Genomic DNA, 24,131 nt, shown 5'->3' on the forward strand with positions numbered 1-24,131 from the left:
TGATATTCATAATTAAACTAAAATGCGATACTCCATAAATGTTTACAACAAAAAAGATTGTATGGAGTATAGCACGAAAATAGATAACATATATCTTACGCTTTCAATTCATGCATTGCATTAAGGTTTTAAAAGTTCAATTCAATACAAATCAAACAACAAATTGTTTCAATGTTATACCTATAATAATAATAATAATGACTTACTCCAAAATCTGGCCTGACTTTAACAATTACAAATATACTATACATTTGAACTTAGTATATGGTTCTATAGACTATTTAACTGCACTATTGGCTATAATTGTCTTTAACATGGAATACTATTCTGATTAAATTTGTTCTAAGCACCTGGTAATCCTATTCCCATAATTGAAGTAAACATACTAATTATAACTATGTTAAATACCACTATTAATTTTATTTAAAAGCGTCTTGGATTCATAACAATATAGTATATTTGAAAAAGTTGAGATACAAATACATAAAGATAATATTTTATTGCTCTGTATTAGCACTATATTATGTAAAAGTTTTCTTAAAATCTAGCCAATGTATAATTGTTAAAATCAACAAGCTATTAGATAATAAACAATTTATTTTGGTACATAGTACCAATAATGATTTATACCATCACATTTTACTAAATTTATTGCTATGTTATTTACTTTATCTATTTTAGTACATTTAGTCAATTATGTAAATTAATTACATCCTAAGTAATTAATAAACCAATCTATAAATAATAACAGCAAAATATTACATATTAAAAGTTAGGTAGTATTTTATGGTAAATTAGGAGTGGATGGACAATTGCAGATAAACAAACAGACAGATTGTCAAACTTCTAGAGCTTATTTGTTCAAAATTTTTGAATACACTATTTATGTGTGTTTAATAGCTCATATTATTCATAAACTGCCCATGTAAAGAATCATTTAATTCTTATTTTTACTGCAAAAAGGGAAATTATTGTAGTATTTTACACTTGTAAAATCACTGGAGATTACAAATAATGGAGGAAATGTGAATGAAAACATTTTTAACTTAACATTGTTACATAAACCTTTAACATACAAATATATAAATGACAGTATGGAATTTGTACATACTTATAAACTAACTTAGTCAAATAATTATTAAATTAATAGCACACACTTCTTAGAAGTGTCTGCCATATTTTTAACTGAGAATGTACAAAAGTAAGTGCCTTAAAACCATTAACATAATCACATCAAATGATTGTGATTGGCACATTACAATTTATAGTAGAAGATAGATTTGTATTTTCAACAAATACTTCATAACAATATATTGCTGAGTGCGTAAAAGCAACACTATTTTCGTATATTCAGTATCTAAAATGACTACGTTCTAGTCTGTCTACCAAATTGACTATTTTTTGTATATAATATCTTATTTACTTAACGGTTGACTTGTGATTGAGTGAATAAAAGCATAATTTCTTACAGAAATTAAGCATATTCACACGTCAATATTCATACAATTTTAGTGTTGCAAACATTGTTCTTGACATGTTATATTGTATATAATTCTGCTAAGTAAAATTATACATTATGGTCCTACGAAAAAACGTCCAATATTGTCAACTAAATGTGTACAATAGGAAATAATTCGCAGGTTTAGCGAATATTATAGCAATCGTTAAATGTGAGGTGGGCGGGGCAGGGGAGCCTCGCTGGGTCGGTATCGATCGAGGATAATCGCGCACATTTTCTTCGCGTCAGTTTCGTCTGGATACGTAGCCATTGCTTCAGCGACTTGAGCTTCAGGGAATATTCCGGCTAAATGGAAGTGCATGTGACGTCGCGCTTCCCAGTGTTGCAAAGCGCCTTCAGAGGCGCAAGGAGACATTGATATACCAGCGGGGTGAGGCAACATGGCTGCCGCCGCACCTACCGGGGCTGAAGATACTCTCGCTGCTGTGGCGTGTAACCTAGGATCGCAAGCCGGGTTGAGAGTGAGTTGACGTGCTAGTTTTCTATGAGGATTAACGTCTGGCATCGGCTGCGAAGGTCCCGGTAGTTGCACTTGTGCGCGATCGAAGTGGGTAGTCAGTGTCACGTCTGCGAGTCTTGGAGTAGCGGAGTGTGCTCGCGCCAAAGGTTTCTTAGTATCCACGGGTCGACCACCGGTTGGTGGGAGACTCAATGTGTGCAGATCACCGCGGGCTTTTCGAGCCGCACGTTCTGACAGTTTCTCCGCTACCGATTTATGTGGACGGCCTGCTCGTTCCGGGTGGTGAAATTTGCACTTGTTCCCGTATGTACACTTTCTCCCGTACGGACATGCTGGAGGAGGGTCCGTACGAGATGGAGGCGCTCGCAAGAAAGCGTCCAACGTTGGCCCGGAACGACCGAGTGGGTCATCGGGTGGCATAAATCTGTCGTTCACGAAAGAAAACATCAACAGTCGTTCTTGGACTACTTTACGGAAATCAGGGCTTTCTGCGGCGAGGTCTCTGTAATTATCGTTTGAAACCACAATTCCGTCAGTCTCTGCCGCTAAGCGCAAAATGTATCTGTCGTCGTAGCAAATAAGTCTTTTACCGCCGAGAAGCCTACTCGGGGTATATACCAAAACTCTGTCTTTTTCGAGTCGCTCCAAGGCATCGCGGTCTGCAACTGGATTGTCTGGTCTAGACGCCTCCTTCCGCCATTTAGGCACAAACACTGTTATCTCCTTGTGTCCACGAGCACGGAACCAGTCGACACAGATTTCAATACCACGGCACGAGAATAGTTCTTTGTTTCCATGACTGAAAAAAAATAAAAGTAACAATTAAATTGACCGTACATGAAATCGTACTTATAAATTAAATTCTCATATATTGTCGATCTACAAGAATAAGTAAAATTATATATTTAGAATAATAGGTAATATAGATGAAATATGACACCATCCTTCATTATCAGAAATATGAGACGTCTTGGTGTAATAGAAGTAGCATACGAGGTCGCTTCTGTTGACCCATCACGCGAAAAATTCACAACAGGTTTCAATGCGATTTCGAAGAAGAATATATTTTATTTATTTATTCATTTATTGCATTTATATATTGTTTGCTCGAACCGATGTCATATCTGTCGAACATCTAAGGATATTACTACACATTATAAAACAAAGTCGGTTCCCGCTGTCTGTCCCCATGTTCGCTTAGATCTTTAAAACTACACAACGGATTTTGATGCGGTTTTTTTAATAGACAGAGTTATTCAACAGGCAGGTTTGTATGTATAATGAATGATATTTTAAAAAAATCTTTTTTTATATGTTTAATATTCGTCTGCTACTCCTATTATATTAATAATTATATAGTATACTATTATAAAAAATAGTTACCTCATAGCGACATTACTGCCATCTATAACGATGTGTCGCAACGGCGCTCTGTCGGGCGGGGGGTCGGGCTCCGTGGGTGGCGGCGGGGAGGGCGCCCTCGGAGGCCTCTTCGCAGCTAGCTTGATCAGCTCCGCTAGCAACTCATTCCGTGGTGGGTCTGACCCCAACCTCTGTAGCGCGGTGCGTGCGAGACGCTCAGAGTATCCTAGCTTCACGGCGAACTCGATTTTTGCCTGCAAGGAAGAAACACGTTTGTATAGGAATTATTGTGACCACTTTGATTGTTTTTCTTGATGTCTCGTGAAAATTTAGGTCATACATATTTGCGTCGGTGGCATCAATAAAAAAATGTTTGATAACACAATATTAGGGCGTCTTAGCTCAATGTGATCTAATTGTACAACAAAAAGTCTCATTATCTCACTATGCTATTACCGTGCTTTTTATAATGTACAAAACCAACGAGTAATTGATTAGGTACTATCAATCCAATAACTTTGGTACTTTAGTACGTACCTACTACCACAATCAAGTTTGCTCTTGAGCGAACATCATTTACTAATTATTGGGCAATTGGCCAATACTTTCCTACTGCTGGGTTCGAGTCTTACTCAAGATTAAGAAGATCGATGTAATTAACATAATGAGTATATGGAATATCCCTTAAAAGTTTTAGTGTGGTCTAAGCACGTTAAAAATGAAGTATGAATTTACTGAACTGGTCTTTCTCAAAGTTAGTAGTTGTCCGGACTCAGACATAAACCGACTAAGCTAACATCGTAAACAAATTAACTAAGCGAAATAGTTAAAACTCGACGCAATCACACCGTACACAGACCGTCAGGTGTCGTAACAATGTGGCCGGTACTTTGCAAGAATTACATAATTATTACTCTCACCGCCCGCCGATAGACCAAGTGTCACAATTGTACGTACTATAGGGGCGATATTGCAAAAGTAACAGCGGTTCGGACTAAATGCTTAGCGTATTCCGAGTGTGTGTAATTTATCTAAATATAAAGTGGAATTGATGGATATATCTTCATTTTATCGGCAACAAAAAAAGAAAATCAAATATAATGTGCCATTCTCAAAAATACGGGAATTTAAACATCAAAAATAAACATGGTGATGTTACTCGTGGAGTCGCAACGTAAAAATAAAAACGTAGTAAAAACGTGTTGAGTGTTGTCAAGTAAATATTGGATCTTGGGTAAAACTAAAGTGACTATGGAAACACACAGGGAAGTTTCATAGACTATGTTTTACCTTGAAAAAGCCCGTAAAATTGAGAACACTACAAGCAGAAGCTCTTCGGAAATTAAATTTATAGTAAAACATAATGCGTGGCCGTGAGCGTAGCCAAAAAGAAAACAAGATACGAAAAAACAAATTTATTGTTGACAGTTTGGTATAAAAATATATGTATTTATATTTTATTGCGATATAAATTTAATTACACGCTGTGTATATTAAACCGGTGATAAGTAAGAAGTACGTGAACAATGATAATTATTCTGATACGTCTCATGGGCATTTGCAAATTCCAAGAATTGAAGCCGGAAATAAGACTTAATTAGCTAGCGGCTAGCACGACTTAGAGGTAATCGTTCAAATAAAATGAATAGACTAACGTCTATGACGGCGATCGAGTGGCCGCGATCAGATATACATTGATATACAAGTATGCCAGATGGTTCGGAATATAATCTCCAGTCAAACGTCTTCATTATGGATGACTTTAGATGTCTCCTGACTGTTCTCGTCTATGCTACATTAAATTACCGTATGGTCAGATATGTAAATCATGATAATGATATTTTACATATTTTATGTTTGAAGTACCTATGTACAATTATCTTCTTTTATAACACACACAGTAAATTATCTATATTCTATAGTCTATGAATATACAGCGTATTAAGAAAATCGCAGGAAAAGTACCTACCTTCAACAATGAAATTACAAAAAGTATATAGAATAGGTAAAGAGCCTTGCTCTTAACATGAAGGCAATTACAATCTAATTAACATTGAGTGACCGTGCTTTAATGAGACCTATTCAATCCAGTGGTTATTCCGAGATTGAGGAACAAATTGCGCTCGGTTTCACTAGCACGACTGTTTGATAACGATAAATGAATGAATATTTCTGGTAGCCCGTTCCAATCATTGTTATAATATAACCGGTTCATTATTAAATTATGTAAATCCGACTACGAATATTATTACGAATGAAGCTTTATCTGCACATTCTCAAGTATCAATTCTTATGGAACTAGAAAAAACTGGATATCTGATAACGCAAAAGATTGGAATCTTGCTCCAACTAGATATATCGAATTAAGAATCCATGTTCAGTAGTTCATCAGGGGTAATGATTAAATTAAGTGATGAAACCTGGAGATCATAAACTATGTTAGGTTCCGTAGCCATATAGAGAACCGAAATCCTTACAATTTCGTTCTGTGTTAGACCATCTATTGGTACTGCAAATTCATTTTATTCGGAGACTATTTATATGTATTGAAATAATAGTGAAGTGTCATCCTCCACACATGTAGGTGAAGGATGCGGAATTCAAATACATAGAGGTCATTCTTATATTTTGAATAAGGAGGTCTAAAACTATACTTCTAACTGCTATTGGAGGTTAAAGGATTACCTTTATCATAAGAATAACTTTACCTGATTTGGTTGTGGCTGTGGCGGCGTAAGTGTGACGTACTCCGCAAACTCCGCCGCGAGAGTGTCGGAAGGTGTCCTCGAAGCCGTACGGTGGCCTCCATCATCGTCGCACTCGGAATCGTAACTAGAATCCTCTCCTCTTTCGCCCGCCCAACCCAGTGATGACTCCACATATTTCTGAAACAAGCATTTGATATTTTATTTTAAGTACTCATTTGTTTTGAAACGAGATTGTCCTCGTTTCTGTGGTTCTCTTTTTAAACACAGTTTAATATTTTATAAGCGAATTCTTAAATAATACTCAAGTAAAAATATAACCTGCGTTATTCTCTTGTAACCCGGTTCCGTCAAAATAGCGAGCAAAGGTTTCATTTCGTCTAAGCAGATAGATAAGTAATTATTATAATACACATAAATCGTTTTAATTCGACATGTCGTAGAAGAGTATTACTAGCCTGATTTGAAATGTACATCAACTTTTACTAAGGCTCGATCCATTTACACGGATGTAATGGTTTAGAAGAAAATTGGTCTCATATAAATATATACGTATAGAAACAATATGACATAAATAATATTCAATTGTATCATAGAGGACATATTTTACATCAAATATAAACATATTATGATGTTTTAAAAGAGATATTACGGAAATTGACCCGAGAACCATATTAACAGCTCGGCGGATAATCTAATAAGAGTATTGACATTCACCGTTTTTGGTCCAACAGATAACGATGATAATTTTATTATTCAATATTTAGTTCGTTTTATTACATATAATGTTGTCTCGTACGAAGTTATCATCGCGTTATTTAAAATTAATAAAGCAATTAAAATGTAGGTACGTGACCTCAAATTCAAATCGCGTAACGAATTACAGATGACATTTGTGTAAACTGACTACGAGCAATATATAGCTTTAACATTAGATTAACATATCGGATCGTGATTATTTATACTCACTAGCTCATCTATTGCGAATATAAATATTAATGTATGCGCACAATAATCAATAAACAAATTTTATTTAATGCTGTACAACCGGCGCCTGCGCAGGACAGGGTCACGGGGGCGTCGAAGCGGATCTACAGATGATCATTGACCTTTAGCGTGTGCGCAACTCTTCAACGTGTCGGTTATAATTCATTATATACCAAATTGACAAAATAATCCTCTCACGGATGGCGGTGCATTTTAAGCATTCACGATTTTATTAACTTTTCAACGCTTAGACAAAACCAGTTATCGATTTTACTTGGACCAAACTAAATTTACTTCTTAGTCATGGCAACATCCGCCTCGGGGCTGGCGTTCACTCAACTTCGCCGGGATTCTAAGATCGAAATCTGATTGCAAGCTGCGTACTTTTACCGAGTAAACATAAACGTTGCACCGACGACTAACGACCCGAAAAAAATGTTAATATTCTTTTAATTACCATTGCCTTCAACTAAGAAATATTTTCGAACGTACCTATTTATAGCTGGCCATTACTGCTCCATTAAGATAAAATAATAAATCATTTAAAAAATAGAGGAGACAAATTACAAGATGGGGCACCTCGCTTTCCTCACAAATATGAATAAAAAATACTATCTATTTGTCGTATATCTAGTCTCTGTGAATTGATTCAAGTCTAGCTGGACTGGAAAGCAAGTTTTTATAACAGGTTATATTTACATAAATATTCTTCGAAGCGTGTCGTACTTAACTAATTTCCGTTAAAATTTGCGCTTAGCTCAATTTAAACAAGATCAACTAAAAATACAACGCTCTTAAGACGTTTATTCCTCACGTTTGAAAAAAAAATAAGTATTGTAGTTTTGAGTGTCATTATTGTTCAAATGAGTAAGCGAGTAAGAAATTATTTGGGAAATCTAGAGATACTCATCATTTTGTTTGTACGTGCAGATTAGAAATGGGGTTTTACAGATAAACAGTGTCCCTGTTTCGGGGCCCACATCCGGACTGTACACGGAAGCGGATCGCCTAGTAGAACCGGATGCCACTTTCTAAAAAATATGGTGCGCGCGAGCAGCCGACTCCACCTCTCTACTCTGCACCGCGGATTAAACGTTGTGTAGTTCAAAATTTCACGTTAACATTTTAGCTCTTATTAGTGTGAAAAAAGATTAAGCATTTGAGTAAGAGATTTAATCAAGACGAACATTAGTCTTTTTTATTTAAGAGGTCACAAGAAAGGATGAGGACGATTTCAGAAATAACATTTATAATGAGGCTAATACATATTTGGCATTTAGTATTAGGTCATAGTTGGATTACCAAAATCTACAGGAAGAGTTTATAGACTAAAGAGGGAACTAAAGAGAGCAAACATTGGATTTTACAGACTATAAAATTCGCAAAACATTAAAAGATATGATTTGATGAAAATACTAATGCGCCATTAAAAACCCAATAAATATTCAGTAACAATGATAGACGATTTAATCGGCGCTAATTAGTTTTAAAACCGAAACAAAAGGCTGGCAATATCCTCTTGTTTTACAAGTGTGTTAGATTGATGCACAAAAAACCCACTGGATTCTCCCACCTAAGCCACGCTCGTTTACGCTCACCAATCTTATTTGTTTACGTTTTTTTCCTGTTTGGACTTTGCACCTACGTAATCAGAATGAGAGCAGTCGCTATTTATTTTGCACTGCAAAATTCCTCTCATAGTTGAGAATCTTCATCTCCGGATTTACTGCTTATTGTCGTATCAGTATCATTTTAATTTCTAAAGGTACATATCAATATTGGTATGTAAATTTATTTGATAATTATAGATGGAATGTTTGTAAACGTGAGTAATTAGATAAATATCCAAACGCTTTCTTCAATTTCCAAATCGATTATTGTGGCATAATGAAACAATATTTCTATTAATGATTATTATCAGATACTTACAAGATAAACAAGAGCTAATATTGCAGTATGATGAGTTGATGACGAATTTAAGCCTCCGATTATAATTCCTATAATTGTCAGTCTATGACAGACAAAGATATAAATAACCGCGTAGACAATAATAAGTATTACAAGAACATCACAGCTAAAAAACTCCATAAAAAGTCATAAAGTAGATTAGTTAAATTAGAACGGATTTTACTAAGCTATTGTATTACGTTTCAACATTTTTGAAGCTTAGAACACAATACAAGGTTATTTAAAATTAAAGCTTTTTCTTGTAGGTCTCAAAAGACTGCTAATAATGCCAAGCTTTTAAACATATAAACAGTTACCCGTGGCTAATAACACAATGACAATGCGACAATGGGTTGGCTAAAAAACAGCTAAGCACTAGGTAGCATTGAAACTCAATTTAGACACCTTGAATTCTTCGCGACCCAGATTAGTTTCGGAGGCCACGATAACTGTTTGAAACGACTGTCAAAACAATTCGTACAGCTAAAATTATGAGGGTGATATAATATGAATTATGAACTCATTTGGGGAAGACCCATCGTTAAAATTCCAAGTGAATTATCCTTACACGTAAATGTTCTATTACAGGGTGTCTCAAAGTTAGGTAACACTGTACCCCAAGGGATACGTCATAGGGATACGCAAGAAAGAGATACCGAATGGCAGCTACATAAAGTCAATTGTTCCTTAATACTTGTACTTGCAATAAATACACTATCTTTAGTTCTATCAATACCGTTTATAGGTGTTCGCCCATTGTTTTTAAAATCTGATAGGGGTACATGGAGCATGAAACTACAAGTTTGAGAAACCCGGTCTCGTAGAAGGATGCATCGAGACAGACGCATTCCATCCAACCACGAACAAAAAACGAAGGCGAAATATTGCATCAGCTGTTGTTATACGTAGGACGTAGCCGGAGTTCCGCTATTTGTTACATTTCAGTATGTTTGAATAGGTCACACTGCTAAATGTGGTAACTCGAAGTGAACATAAACAGCTTACGCGTAAAGAGAGGAGAGATACTGTCAATTGTTACGCAAATTATCTACAAATACGCAATTTGAATAATCCCTTGTAATTTTGTTAATGTTATGTAGATCTTGTCAGTGCAGCCAATGCCAAGAGATGGGGATAACAGGCAAATGAAAACAAGGTGAATATAAAACCTTATATTGTTGGACTTTAGAATTTAGAATCACTATTTGCTTGATAGCTTAGCGACCAGAATTTCAACATCTCACTGAAAGGATCGCCACAAGGTCACGAGTTCAAATCCTGTTTGCATCATATATTAAAATTAATTGTACCTATATATGCTGTGTTCGTCTACAATTAATATACACTGGAGTATAATCTTTTACGGAAGCAGATAATTATGTAATCTGCTAGACATATTCATAAGCTCATCTGAGAATATAAAAAGATCCGCAAATTGAAACATCGACCTGACAGGATATAGTGGTGTTAGTACCGCATAAATACAAACAAACACCTAAGCCCAAAACAGAAATTTTGGGAATCGAATCCTGAACCCGTCATATAGAGGGTTCGGGAGTAGAGCAACGCTGCGCCATACGGGAAGTTGGAAATAATAAAATTAATTACAGTGTTCTTATTACTCATTTAAATATACACGACTGTTTTTGTACTGTTCAAACCAAATGCACACAAAATAAATCTATTATTAAACGCATAGATAAGCAGAATTAGGTACGAAATACATTTGAAGACATTAACAAATGTGTAGGAAGGTAACTTATACGAGTTCACGGAACTTTGAATATGTAAACAAGGTAGTGACGTTTTTATTAAATAATACTCCACGTATTATATTTTTTATTGGAATTGACGATATACTTACAAATTATAGAACTTATCGCGATCATTGTGGTCATAATAATGTTCTTTGCGCATAATGCAGGTCGCGCCATAAGTTCTAGGGGCGATCATTTAAAAACGTATTCACGATCGTTTAAAAACCATCATAGTTTAGGAAAGTTTGATTTCCTCCTTAAAACAGGAAAATATTCCGTCATACACAGTTGAACAAACTTAAACCCTTATTAATTTTTCGCTTATCCATTGTATAAAACCAACTGAAATTGTCATATTTTGCTTAAAAAGTTAAATTTCCTGCAAAAAAAGGTAAAAGTATGATTAAAATAATATTGTTTTAAGAGATGGTAGTAACCCCCCAGATTGTCATCCTGATTGAACTGATTGATATGTTATAACATTGTCTGCGGCGTCTGGGGTCTAATTATATCCTTAAAAGAGAGTACTCCATGATTATGACTGTAAAAAGCGATGATGATGATTTTTTCTCTATAAATAAATAAGTTTTATGAGCCTGTAGTTTCAAAATGATATTAAAATAAAAATAAAATAAAAATCTATGCAATAAGCATACTTAATTATACGATACCATGACAAAAACAATCTATTATCATTTGTAGTATGTGCTAATTTTAAGGATACGAAGCTTACCATATCTAATACTGGTATTACTCGATTATACATATTGAAGATAGACATAAGTTTTGTTACTCTGCAGTGTACTGAACTTGAATAAATTATCACAGACTATTTATAGAAACATTCCTTCAGTACAGACGCTACTGTGCGCAATTCAATAACTGTTAATTAATAAGTTAATTATTTTCATAAACAATCTATTTACAATACAGTAACATTATTATCAACTTGTCTACGTCACAGCGAAACACTGACGTCCGTTCTGTTTACGTTTATATAAAATTTTGTTATTATTTTGTTTTATCTATTGATGTAATATCTAATTGACGTTAGAATACAAACACGTCTTTGATAATTAAATTACTTTTATGACTACGCATATATTTTTAAGTATTTAGGTACGAATCGTTTAACTTTTAAGTATTCATAATTTGAACATTTATATGCACATAAATTAATTAATTCATTTATATAAACCTACAATATATACAGTTTTATGATATACCTCATAATTATAAGGAATAGAAGATATTAATTAGAGATTGATGAATTGTTTTGTATATATTATAGAAGTAGCAAACGAGCATGAATGGGTGTTAAGTGAATTATAGATGTCCATGAGTGGTAGTTCCCGCTCATGGACATCTATATATGATTACTAGCTGACCCGGCAAACGTCGTGTTATCATATAAATAAAAAAATGTTAAGGGTGAACAACCCTTATCACTTAGGGGTATGAAAAATAGATAGTAGCCGATTCTCAGACCTACTGAATATGCATATAACATTTGATGAAAATCGGTAAAGCCGTTTCGGAGGAGTACAGTTACTAACATTGTGACACGAGAATTTTATACATAAGATAGAATCAGACCAAATAGAATTAGAGTCCTGACTGAGATTGGCCACAGATGCGTTGCATCTCCTTAGGATGCAGGAAAATAAACCAGAACACTGCAGCAATTAGATCTTGTTTGTTTAACTGTGCGGTAGTGGTCCCTTCCGTTCTACCACCTTTAATAGTACATTTCATAGTAGTAGTTGTAAATATATTATACTTGTTTCATTGAGCGAGGATCTATTGAAAATATATTCCATTCAATCATTTTTCTGAAATATATGAGCGAGCCTAATAAGAAAGTATAATCGCACAGATACCGTACATAAACAGACGTTATATCTAGCTGTAGAAAGATCTTAGAATCAAGTGACGTCACGGAAGGCTTTCCCCAAACGCATGCGCTTCATGCAGTTTATGAATAATGCATTCAATGAATTCTATTGACAACTTTCTGTTACTAGCACAAAGCTTTTGTTAAATAGTTGAATTATGTTTGAGAAACGAAACTAGATGGACTAACTTTTTGAGTACTGACCTAGGACAAAATGGACGTGGTACTGTCATGTTCTTAAAATGAAGAACCGAATATTTTGACAACCAATACTTTGTAATCACACACTGTAATCACAGAGGCCACTTTATTTCCGAGAATTAAACGATTTATTGGTGTGCTTCTATCAAACTAATGAGTATGGACGAAAGAATTTTCGCGGATGACAGGGACAACTCTACGCAACACAACGCCATGCGACAACAATTTTTAAACCTACCATTTGCATTAAAAACACCCCGATGACAGCGCACAAACTGATACTCGTACTTAGGCGACGAGTACGTGAACCAACAAATCCATTACATATCGGATACAATTAGTTCCGTTTGGTGGTGTAGGAGAAATTCTATCACGCGTTCGTGAGAGATAACAGCGGCCAATGGTGTAGGAGTATACGGACGACGCCGGCTCGTGCGATGTTTCGTCACCGGCGAACAGGATGCGAGCGCGACACACTTTGCGATACTCGCGCGGATGGGGAGCCGACTTCAGAATGGTCGTGAACTCTTCATCATAGGGAAAATGTAAAATGAAAATCAGTGGCCGTGGTTCGCCGCGGTAAGGCTGAGTGTGGACCCTTTTGATAAATTTTACTGCAGCAATGTTTTGATTTTAAATTTATGTTTCCTATTGTTTATGTCACATAATGTTGTAGTATTTTTTACAAAATAAATGTTTCTTTCTTTCTTTCAAAATTGAAAAAAAAACACGTGTAGAGTCAAGAATTCATGACACATACAGGTTTTATTTGTAAAATGTATGTAATTTCATCATATTATGGACAATTATTGAATAGTAATTTGTAATTGTGAACATCATTATGAATCTTATTTTAAGCATAGATGCTTATCGTTATTATTATCAAAAATATTAGGTAAGTATACGTAACGTACGTGCCACATCCGCTGATGTAATAAATATCCCTGAGCATTAAAATAATTAATAAAGGCATGGATTATGATTAGAGATGGGCAAAACACCCGGTTTAAACCCAGTACTGGGTTTAAACCCGATAAATACCCGTTTATACCCTCCCACAGGGTATTTATTCGGGTATTTAAAAATGATTTCATAAAATCTGTAGACAGTTTTTAAAATAGTTCAAATATTTATTGAATAGATGTACTAGAAGTTTCTACGGTCTTTTCATCGTTTTTACATTTTTTAAGGTTATTTTTGAGGTTTTACCTACTTTTTTACCCAACTGCCACGGAACGGTTATGTTTTTTGCGCATATTTTGTATGTTTGTAAATCTCTTTAATACATTCGGATCTGGTTAGATAAATTTCGACAGTTAAGGTGTCGTTATATTTTTCTAAAATACCTAAGTGTAATTTTTTCATAGATAGGAGTTTGAAAAAAACTGAAAGGAGTTACGAGGTAAATTGTGATAAAAACTAAAACTGCATCATTAGATTTTTTCGAAAATCGGGGAATCGAACGAGTTCATTTAAAAAAAAATCACACCCTGTATTATTCCATCATTGCATAGTGTCGCTTACAAGGGTCAAATTCTAGAAAGTAGTGTGTAGTATGACAAACTAAAGGAAAAGTGATATTTTGAAAAACTAATCCAGTTTAGTTTAGTTTAGTGAAAACACAATATCGGCCTCGTAACTCTCTTCAGCTTTTTTAGCTGATCCTTATAGTTTAGGATTTGATCTTGAAGGCTCACTTCAAAATTTCACCCTATAATAAATATTTTGTATACTGTAGTCAGAGGACGACATATACTACTTTTTATCAAGGAAACATACACGTTTCCTGATACAAGTCGAACTCACACAAGGAGGGTTCCGTACCACCCAATTGTCATATATTTTTTCATAGCAACCATAGAAGTAAATGTCTTGTGAAAATTAGAACTGTCTACGTATTACGGTTCAATAGATAAAGCGAAATATGCTGAAAAAAGCGGGTCCTTGTATAGCGTCTCCCATTTATTTAGATGTTTTTTTATTATTATTATTTGTTGTTGGTCACAGGGTATTATATTCTAGAATAACAACGGGACGTGGACATTGTTTGAAATTTGCATCAAAAGCATACGCTAATTGGCTTCTTACTTAAGTCTGCATCTATAATGGCGTGATAAAATGGCATTTTGGCGCTGTAAATGTCTTTTTACAGTATAGATATGCGTGAAAATAGTAAATACCCGAATAAAAACCCATTTTCGGGTTTAAACTCTATTTCTTCCCAACGTCCGGGTAAAAACCCGGTTTATTCCCGATGGGTTTAAACCCTCTAATTATGATCCAAGCCATGTCTAGTTTTGAGAAGAGATGTGTTTTCAAGACAAACAGAGTTGCAGCCCTTATAGTACATAGATAAAACTACTTTATAAGATTTACCTTAATTATGTTGGAATCATTTGCATCGAAAAATTACTAAATAAAAACTTTAATTACTTAGGTAATTGACATTTCAAAATGAGGCGACAAAATAATTGCTTGCAATATAATTGCGCACCTACTAATTGACATTTTAAAAATTAAGCGAGAAAAATCTGACAGTGTAATTGAATAAGTATATTTCTGAGATATTGATTAAGCTGGTAATGCTGCTTTTCAGACTGATTTCAGATTGTCTCTCTGGCTAGTTGCAAACATCAATAATAAAGACTTCAAAATAGTTTATTTTTCTTCTTTACATAGGAGTTTTTACTGGGAATAACAAAGTGTTTACCCTTTACTCCGAGAATGTTGTGTTCTTCGGTAAAACCCGAAGCGACGGAGCCGCGCACACGTGCTCGTCAAAAACAAAACAAAAAGAAAACAGACAATACGTTCCACATACACACATCCTTCCTTCCATATTATAAGACAACGTGTCTTTATCTCCTAGTTGAGGCGCTTAAAACCATATCTAAAGTTGATTACAAATGTCCACGTTCGGTAGCTACCACTTACCATCACGTGGACTGCATGCTCGTTGCTACTTCAACAATATAAAATAAATATAGTTCAAAAAACTAAAAAACAAGCTTTTATGATAAAATCAACTAAAAAGTAGAAAAACAGTAAATTGTATAATTGTAAAAAAAGCGTGGAGTGCTCCAATTATCAATTTTCGAAAAGCACCCCACACTTTTTCCACAATTATACAATTTACTGTTCCTTAATTGATTCCTAGATTGAAAATTATTTTCTACTTTTTAGTTGATTTTATCATAAAAGCGTGTTTTTTAGTTTTTTGAACTATATTTATTTTATTATTTTTTAGTATTTGTTGTTATAGCGACCATCATTATGCATCGTCTGAAAAAAATCAAGTGTCTATGTATTACGGTTTAAGAGATAAAGCCCTGTGACTCACGAACAGACAGCGGAGGGTTTCGTTTTATCCTTTGAGTACGGAATCCTAAAAATCATTCTACAAGATGGCATTGAGTTATAGGGAAATAACATTATTATTTTCCAAAGCTAAAAATCAATCTAGTAACTTTGCCTGAACGCTCCATAAGGCGCTTTCTCTCGCCTCGAAAATCGTTAATCCTGAGGATATTGATAAGGACAATGGTACAAAATTATTAAAATCGTGTATTGTCATCGGATTTTGATAATTCTTCAAATTTTTGAATTAAACTGAACGTTCAAAGTGGATAGAAATCGGGCTCAAAGATTCCGTTACTGTTACGTACATACATACATACAAACGTACAACCCAAGCTAATAAAAGCGTGTTAAAACCTCAGGAAAAGTGTTAAGTTAAAAGGCGCGTGTTAAAAGGAAGGGCACTCTTAGCTCTAGCGGACTAAGAGGAGGGGGGAAGGGCTGCCAAACACAGTTGCTGACTCTTCCGAATAAAGAATATAAAGTAGTAGTTGAAATGTTGATATACAAAAAGATATCTGTGTACGTGATGTGTGTGTGAGCTGAAAAAAAGGCCGTCAGAACCAAACAATCCGTGATATGTGTAAATGAGCGAAAAAAGACCGCCTGAATCACCGAGTCTATGAAAGATAATTAATTAATTTTGTGAAATCAAACTCGACTTTCTAGACTGGGGGCGTCCATTCAATTTTCCGTTCCGGGCCTCCGACGAATTTAGTCCGCCACCGACTCCTAGCACATTATGTGAGTACACACACATTGCACGGGGCCACATGCACTTTGTTTTGATACCATATCGCTATGTAGATTCAAGATTGCATCCGTACATAAAGGCTCATTGTCGATGTATACCATATCCGTCTGTTTATCAACCGAGTACGTTTGAACTGATTTAAGTCATTTTTGACTTTCACGATATGGCGATACCAAACTTAGGTAATTACAATATTATCATTATTATCATCGTTACTGGGCATCATATATCATCATCATTACTCGATCTAGTTTCTGGACCCGAGTAGGTATATCCTATTGGACCACTGTTTAAGGTAGGTAAAACATTTGTAGTACGTCTAAATTGACAAACTTCGATCTTTGAATGGCACAGATTGATTATTAATAAAGCGCATTAAGCTATAGTCCGCTCTACCGATAAGAAGTTTATCTATTTATTACAATACAACATTCACTGACCGACACTGACAAATGTAAAATTCTTTGGAAATTGAGTGGTCACTACAGCAAATCGAACTCTACAACTAAAAACACTGTCGTATGTGCAATTTATTCTACCTTAAAAGGATATTTTTGCATATAGATTTTAATGAAAAGCTACGAATTTTACCATAGATAATAATTAAAGTTTATTTGAACCAATACATTAACGTCAATTATAAATTTAAGTTCGAAACTAACTTTTCAATCCGTATGATCAATTCAGTAACATAATACTTACATACATAATGAATCAATTATCATATTATTTGACCTACAATTAGATACTAATTATAATCCGAAAAGGACGTTCTATTTTTAAACCCGTTTTTCACATAATTAAAAAATAAAAACAGGATCTATTCCAACATATGTACGAGCAATGATATTACGCTGAGTCCTTCCACTAAATAATACTTCATTTACATGTTAACTTTATTTGATTTTAATCTATTTTCTTCCATGTCAGATACATAGTTCATATTAATCGTAAACCCATCACTGGCCAACTACCGGACAATACCCACTACTCCTCTTAGAGTTAGAGGTATATACCTATAGGTCTCGGAGGCCAAATACGAATGAAGCACTTAAATTAACACGTCAGCATTAACTTATATCATTGTTCAATTTGTCTTAATATAATTTTTACTACAATAAACATCCGTGTAAGTTCGTGTTACTTGTTCATGATAACATCAGTCATCAATGTTGAACAAAAGTCCCGTTTGCTAGACAGACATGATTATAAATAATGCACTATTTCTACTGTACTTGTGTTTACGTCACGACTATATTTTATTCAACGTCATAAGGGTATTTAAACTGCTCTCTGTACCCCAGTGTTTTCCAAAGTGTGTGTCGCGAACCCCTGGAATCTTAATTACAATTATATACAACGTTCACAAATATTTTTTTACATTATTTATTTTACTTGTTTTCACTTATTTTATTTTACTATTTATTTCATCAATTCTAATTATGCGAACTAATTATGAGAAAGTATTTTGTTACTGATCTTATATTTGTAACATAATTTAATAGAGGTAAGAAATAACGGAAGGTAGAGTCAATAAAAACATTAAAAACACACCGTTACATAATACGATATTAGTTGCTAACAAAGCCCAAAATATAAAATTGAACGTTAGACCAGATTTTATTCTTCTGTTATTAGAAGTACATCTAGAACCTAGCTACCTAGGTTTGAAATATTGTATTAAAAATATCAACTGAACTATAAATAATAATTTGCAACATACTATTTCTAATTTGTAATAAAATATAATATTGTATTATCTACTATTATCGAAACTTACGGAAATCGATAGGCATGTAAACATCGAAAAGAAACTAAATATTATTTCAGTTCGATTTCCACGTGCTCTATTTTTCGGAAAAAAACAGTGAATTAAATTGAAAAAATAAATTCTGAATTGTTACTTATCCGTGTACGAAAAATCTGCGTCTACAAAATGCTGATACAGAATCAAATGGAATGGACCACGCCTAATTAGCGCTACTATTGGGCGGATATTGCGCCGGTATGACAACCGAAAGAACGGTATTGGAACTAAAACCGCAACGGGCCCCTCTCGCTCACGTGTACCAGGCTATCTACCTATTGGCTCCATTACATCAGAGCAATAATCATACCGGATACAGGCGATACAGCTGATACGTTCCAACAAATATTAGAAGGTTACCCAGCCAGCCACTCTTTTTATCAAACCGATCCACGATCATTTGTTCTACGACTTTGATTGTGAAACGCGTGGCCTATAGTTCGGTTTGTATTCTTATCTTTTTAAGCGGAATAAAAAATTGATAGTAAGCAATCTACTTCCGGAAACTGTTATATAAGACATGACGTATGTTTGACAAAACTAAATTTTTTTGATGTTAAAAATATTAAGCACTATTTTGTTTCTCCACCTGCACCACCAAGTATCACCAAAAAATTAAACGCTGAGAAATATAAAAGCTGTAGAAATACATTAAAAATAATAATCATTCAATTCCATTTACTTTAATAACAAATTATAACTAGTGTATTATGAATATGTATTAGCCAGTTTTCAACGTGCGATCGCCTCTCTACTGGAGAAAATCCAAATCCGGCTCGGTTGGCCCTATAATGCCACAGCTTTACAATATTCAACTTTCTAGGTCACCGAGGTGCTTAGAAATAAACATGCTACCGTCTTAACAAATACCGAATGGTGAAGTAAATGCAACGATAGAGTCCAAGAGTCCAAAAATAATAATGCGTTCAGACTGAGTCGTGAGTCGTGACAAAGAAATTGTTCAAATGTGCAAAGTTTGCGATTAGATTCAAATCCGTGATCGGATGTCGTGGATAACTGGTGAATATAAATTACTAGAGCTTGCGGCGGCCAAGTGAAAGTTCACAATAATATCCGACTTCGGACGCCGGACCTGCGACACTACGCGTCGACAAAATCGAGACTTACACATTAATTAAACATCACTTTCACGAGATATAACAAAAACAATAACATTGCCGACGTAAAAGTGCACTAGGGGATGACAAATGATTTCTAGCATGCTGCGAAAAACGTGACGGCATGCCACTTAGGTAATTGCTTGTAAACTGTATAATTGGTCTTACAAACCTACCAGCCAATGAGAAATATAATAAACTTGTTTCTGATACGTCTTATAATTCCACTACAGTCATCTCGATGAAGCGACAACTATTCTTCTATAGCAAAATATAGGACGCATTATTTAAAGTAGTAACGACGGCCACGGTGTTTACGATATACAAGAAAATACTTTAAAAATGTATTACAATATGGGTTATAGTTTTAACTGCGTATACTAAATTATATTTTACACACTATTTCCCGGTGATTTATATTCTTAGCGCATTACATTACATTAACGTGAATAGGAATACATTACAATAGCTACTTTGTTGTAATTAAATGTAACTTGAGCTGGATTATAAAATATGGCTAAAATATGCATGACAACAATATTGTTGATTTATTTATTATCTTTTAGATTGTTGATGCTATTTTTTCCTTGTCACATGACTCTATAAATTTATTAATTTTATAATTACGTTCGTACAAATAAAAGCAAACAAACTTAACATTTTATTAAACATATTCCCAAATTTATTGCTCGTAATAACACTTGAAATTAAATATATCCAGTATCATAATCTTACTTACAGTTTGAAGTACTGAGACAATAATAATTCCTAATTTTTACAGATATAACCGATAAATTGTTTCAAAAATTCTGTAACATATCCCCATACCTTGCTCATTAAATCTTAATTGAAACTGGGAAAGTACAACCGGATGCTCTTTAATCCCTTAATTCACTCTATGTGGCTATAAACAAATGTTATCTTGCGGTCTAAAGTCTAAATATTGTTTAGTAAAAGAAATAGATTATATAAATTTCGTCCTAATATCCTGTCTTATAAATTTAAGAAGCAGTCAAGATTTTTGATAAAGTTTACGTTTGAGCATTAGACATAGTAGTGAATTGACAGATCCGTATTGTGAACTTATTTAATTATAGGAAAATATTCATTAATTTAAAAGTAAACGCAAGCTAACACTAAACCTTCCTTTGATTAGTAACATATACAATAACATAGAATAGGATTTTAAAAAATCTAATGTCTTTTTGATGTTTAATAAATGTATGCTGCAGCTGGATAAGTAGTAATCTAGTTTCCATAAAAGTTTCCTTACTCACCAAGACTCAAATCCAGATACGCATAGCTAATAAATCTTACAATCTTAGCTACATACCAATATTTGAACACTGTCGACGGTAATTAGCATACCTATATGACGTTAACGAACCGGCTCTACTTCCGGGATCGTTATATCGTCCGATCGTGAATGAACATCATTACAATGCGATGTACGCAAGCGGTTCGTGAAACGCGATGAAAAGAATAGCCGAGGCACATGTAGGGAAATTGGTGGTTAGTACGCGCTCACCTGGGTGTTGTCAATCGCGTACATAATAAATGTGTGTTAGTGTGAGCGCGCGTCGCATGGCATGACGTGACGCGCGAGTGCGAGCGCGGCGTGATTCGCGGCAAGACTAGCGGCTCCGAACGCATACGCACACCTCCACGCACGGGCCCGACGAGTGAAGGGAGCGGGGCGACGAGATCCGGGTTGCGCCCACTGCAGCAGGCGCTAGGCGGCCCCCAAACAAACCGAACACCATTGACCTCTGCCTCTACTAGCACAGCGCCGAATACGTCTCGCGCATCCGAACGTATCAATGACGGATCGCATCCGGAAATTGTCGAATGTTATTTTTTGTACGAAAATCAGCGGTTGTTATTATTTTTATTTATGGCTTTATAAGACGGAAATCAAACTGACTGGCAGATGACATGTTTTGTGTTGCTAATGACCGATAAATTGTTAACCAATCAGAGTTATTACTATAATATTTTTGTAGTGTCTTAAAAGAATATTATGCAGCTGTTTACATAATTATGACCTTATCACAATTTGGCATACATTTTTATTGAACCACAATTCCACTGTTGTATGAGTTGGTAGTGTAAATGGGTAATAAGGTCATGATAATAAATAAGGCAATGATTGCAGCAAATGCAAATCTACTTTGATTAACAAGACAGATGAAACACAATGGATTAAATATTTTATTACAGTATTTTTCAACTTTCCATATGGCACAATCCTTGTAGTATATGGACTTAGTAGATAAAACAAAATTCATATCACTTGCTGATTCTAACCTGTATTTTCTGTACATTTATCTTTTTTTATAATTAAATATCAGTTAAATGCATAATTAATTAGCTACTAATGACCTTTCATTTAGATATTCCTAAAAAAAAATATTTTTTAATATAAATTTCTATACCCCCCTTATGACCCCCTAGGGGGTCTTGACATGTTGAAAAACACTGTTTTGTTACAATAATGTGTCTGGCACTTTGAAATTTAATTTAAAATTTAATAGGATGTTGTAACTTACATCCCAGTTGATAATTTTATATGATTATTAACATTATCTCTAAATCCTTTCTTAATAATTGTTTAGATATAGAAACAGAAATTATTGAAATGTTTAACATGAAGCTATTATTTGCTAAATTTGTTATGAATAATGAAAGGAATTACAATAAATTATTAAAACTAGTAAAGACATTTAAGTGACTAAAGACATTTTATGTGATTAAAAATTATTTAATTAAAAATTAAACTGTTGTTTTCTTAAACGCTGGCTGCTGCAAAAAATATATACTATGCATTATTTATATAATTTTGGGATGAATCTTTACTGAAATACGTAAATTTAAGGGCCCTATAAAGTAATGTAATTCTGAAAAGTATAAAAAATGTAGAGATTATAAAAAATTGTAGTGAAAATATAAAACAAATGGTTGAAATCTATATAAGTATTGACATTTACAACAAGAAAACTTTAAAATGAGGCTAGAGTTACTCTTGGACCTATTACTATGGACAATAGAACTATGCATAATTTAGATTACAAATTAAAAAAAAAAAAGGAAAATGAGTTAGACAGGCAGAAATTCTGATTTTCATGAAAAATTACTGTTTAATTGAATCGAATCTGAATTTCAATTATGCTTTATAGTACAAAAAGAATTTATCCAGTTATAATCATTCCATCTATTCAAGCAAGCCTTAATATCATTGTGAATTTAGGGTAATTATATTTATTTCAATACAATATCTAGTCTTAACTGAAAAAATATCCTACTAAAATAAAAATGCTAGATGTTTCAACTATGGTGTTACAACACCAGAGAGCACCAGTAACGGGTTGCGTATTACAAAATTAGTTCGCAATTTGATTTCTTTTTTTTTGCAGCCATCTGTCCGCCTAGACGCAGATTCAAAGTAGACAGTTTCTAAGCGTGTGTTTTATAACCAAACATGTCTCACCTGGATTCGCCCCACAAGCTCCCATGGGTTGAAATTCCCGTCCACTATATTTAAATTAAAGATCACATCGAAATACACGTATTCAGGATTTCCTTTCGCAACTCCCGATTTATTCTCTTTCAACGTAACATAGTAAAAAGTCTCTACTAAATTGAGGTATTTACTGTAAAAATCGTTCAAACAGGACCGCGGCACTGATATCAACAGATCTGTGTCGTTTGACATTATTTGATATACGTCGCTACGGTAATCACGCACAACAATCACGGTTTAATTGCATAATTCGTATCAAAACACAATTTCAGCAACCTTCCACCCCAACACAATAGCAGATTTTAATCTGACATTTGACGGAACGGTGACGTACGTAACTTATGACATTTATTCTAATTTGACATTTGACAACCTTGCTTGTCTATTAGAGGTGCATATCTAAGGTATATTATTTCTGCCAAAATATCCAGATTTGATAATAAAATATACTTAATTTATTTAATAGTTGAAGTTTATTTAATGATAGTTTATTTATTTTTAGTTAGTGTAAATTTACTACATGTTTAAGAAATAATAAAGCTAAGAGGAAAATATAAATAAAATCCCGAAAGTTCCAATTTATATTTTTATTGGTGTTGTGTTATCTTATAATTTACATCATTCTCACGTTTATTTACAACATTATTTTTTTCATCTTTGACAAGAATAGTTACATTTTTGCATTATATTGCTTGCACTGCCCTGTATCAAATCACATTAATATAAAGACAAAAATACATTAA

The 24,131-nt window shown here is 34.1% G+C and overlaps 1 protein-coding gene across 2 annotated transcripts; it reads right to left on the reverse strand.

Moving 5' to 3' along the window:
- Nucleotides 1–69: 69 nt before the first annotated feature.
- Regnase-1 (zinc finger CCCH-type containing protein regnase 1) lies at nucleotides 70–23,702 on the reverse strand. 2 transcript variants are annotated; one of them, XM_073088497.1, is made up of 4 exons: nucleotides 23,356–23,702; nucleotides 6,050–6,226; nucleotides 3,363–3,595; nucleotides 70–2,778 (listed from the first exon to the last, which is right to left on the reverse strand). In XM_073088497.1, exons 1-4 carry the CDS (start codon nucleotides 23,578–23,580, stop codon nucleotides 1,665–1,667), a joined length of 1,749 nt encoding a protein of 582 aa, XP_072944598.1. In that variant the 5' UTR covers nucleotides 23,581–23,702; the 3' UTR covers nucleotides 70–1,664. The 2 variants fall into 2 exon arrangements, with proteins under 2 accessions (XP_072944598.1, XP_072944599.1); XM_073088498.1 differs by lacking the exon at nucleotides 23,356–23,702 and adding an exon at nucleotides 21,397–21,534.
- Nucleotides 23,703–24,131: the final 429 nt, after the last annotated feature.

Source organism: Epargyreus clarus, unplaced genomic scaffold (assembly GCF_041222505.1).
Source record: "Epargyreus clarus isolate Ecla_fem2 unplaced genomic scaffold, WU_Ecla_fem_2.2 ptg000027l, whole genome shotgun sequence".
NCBI classification, from domain to species: Eukaryota; Metazoa; Arthropoda; class Insecta; order Lepidoptera; family Hesperiidae; genus Epargyreus; species Epargyreus clarus.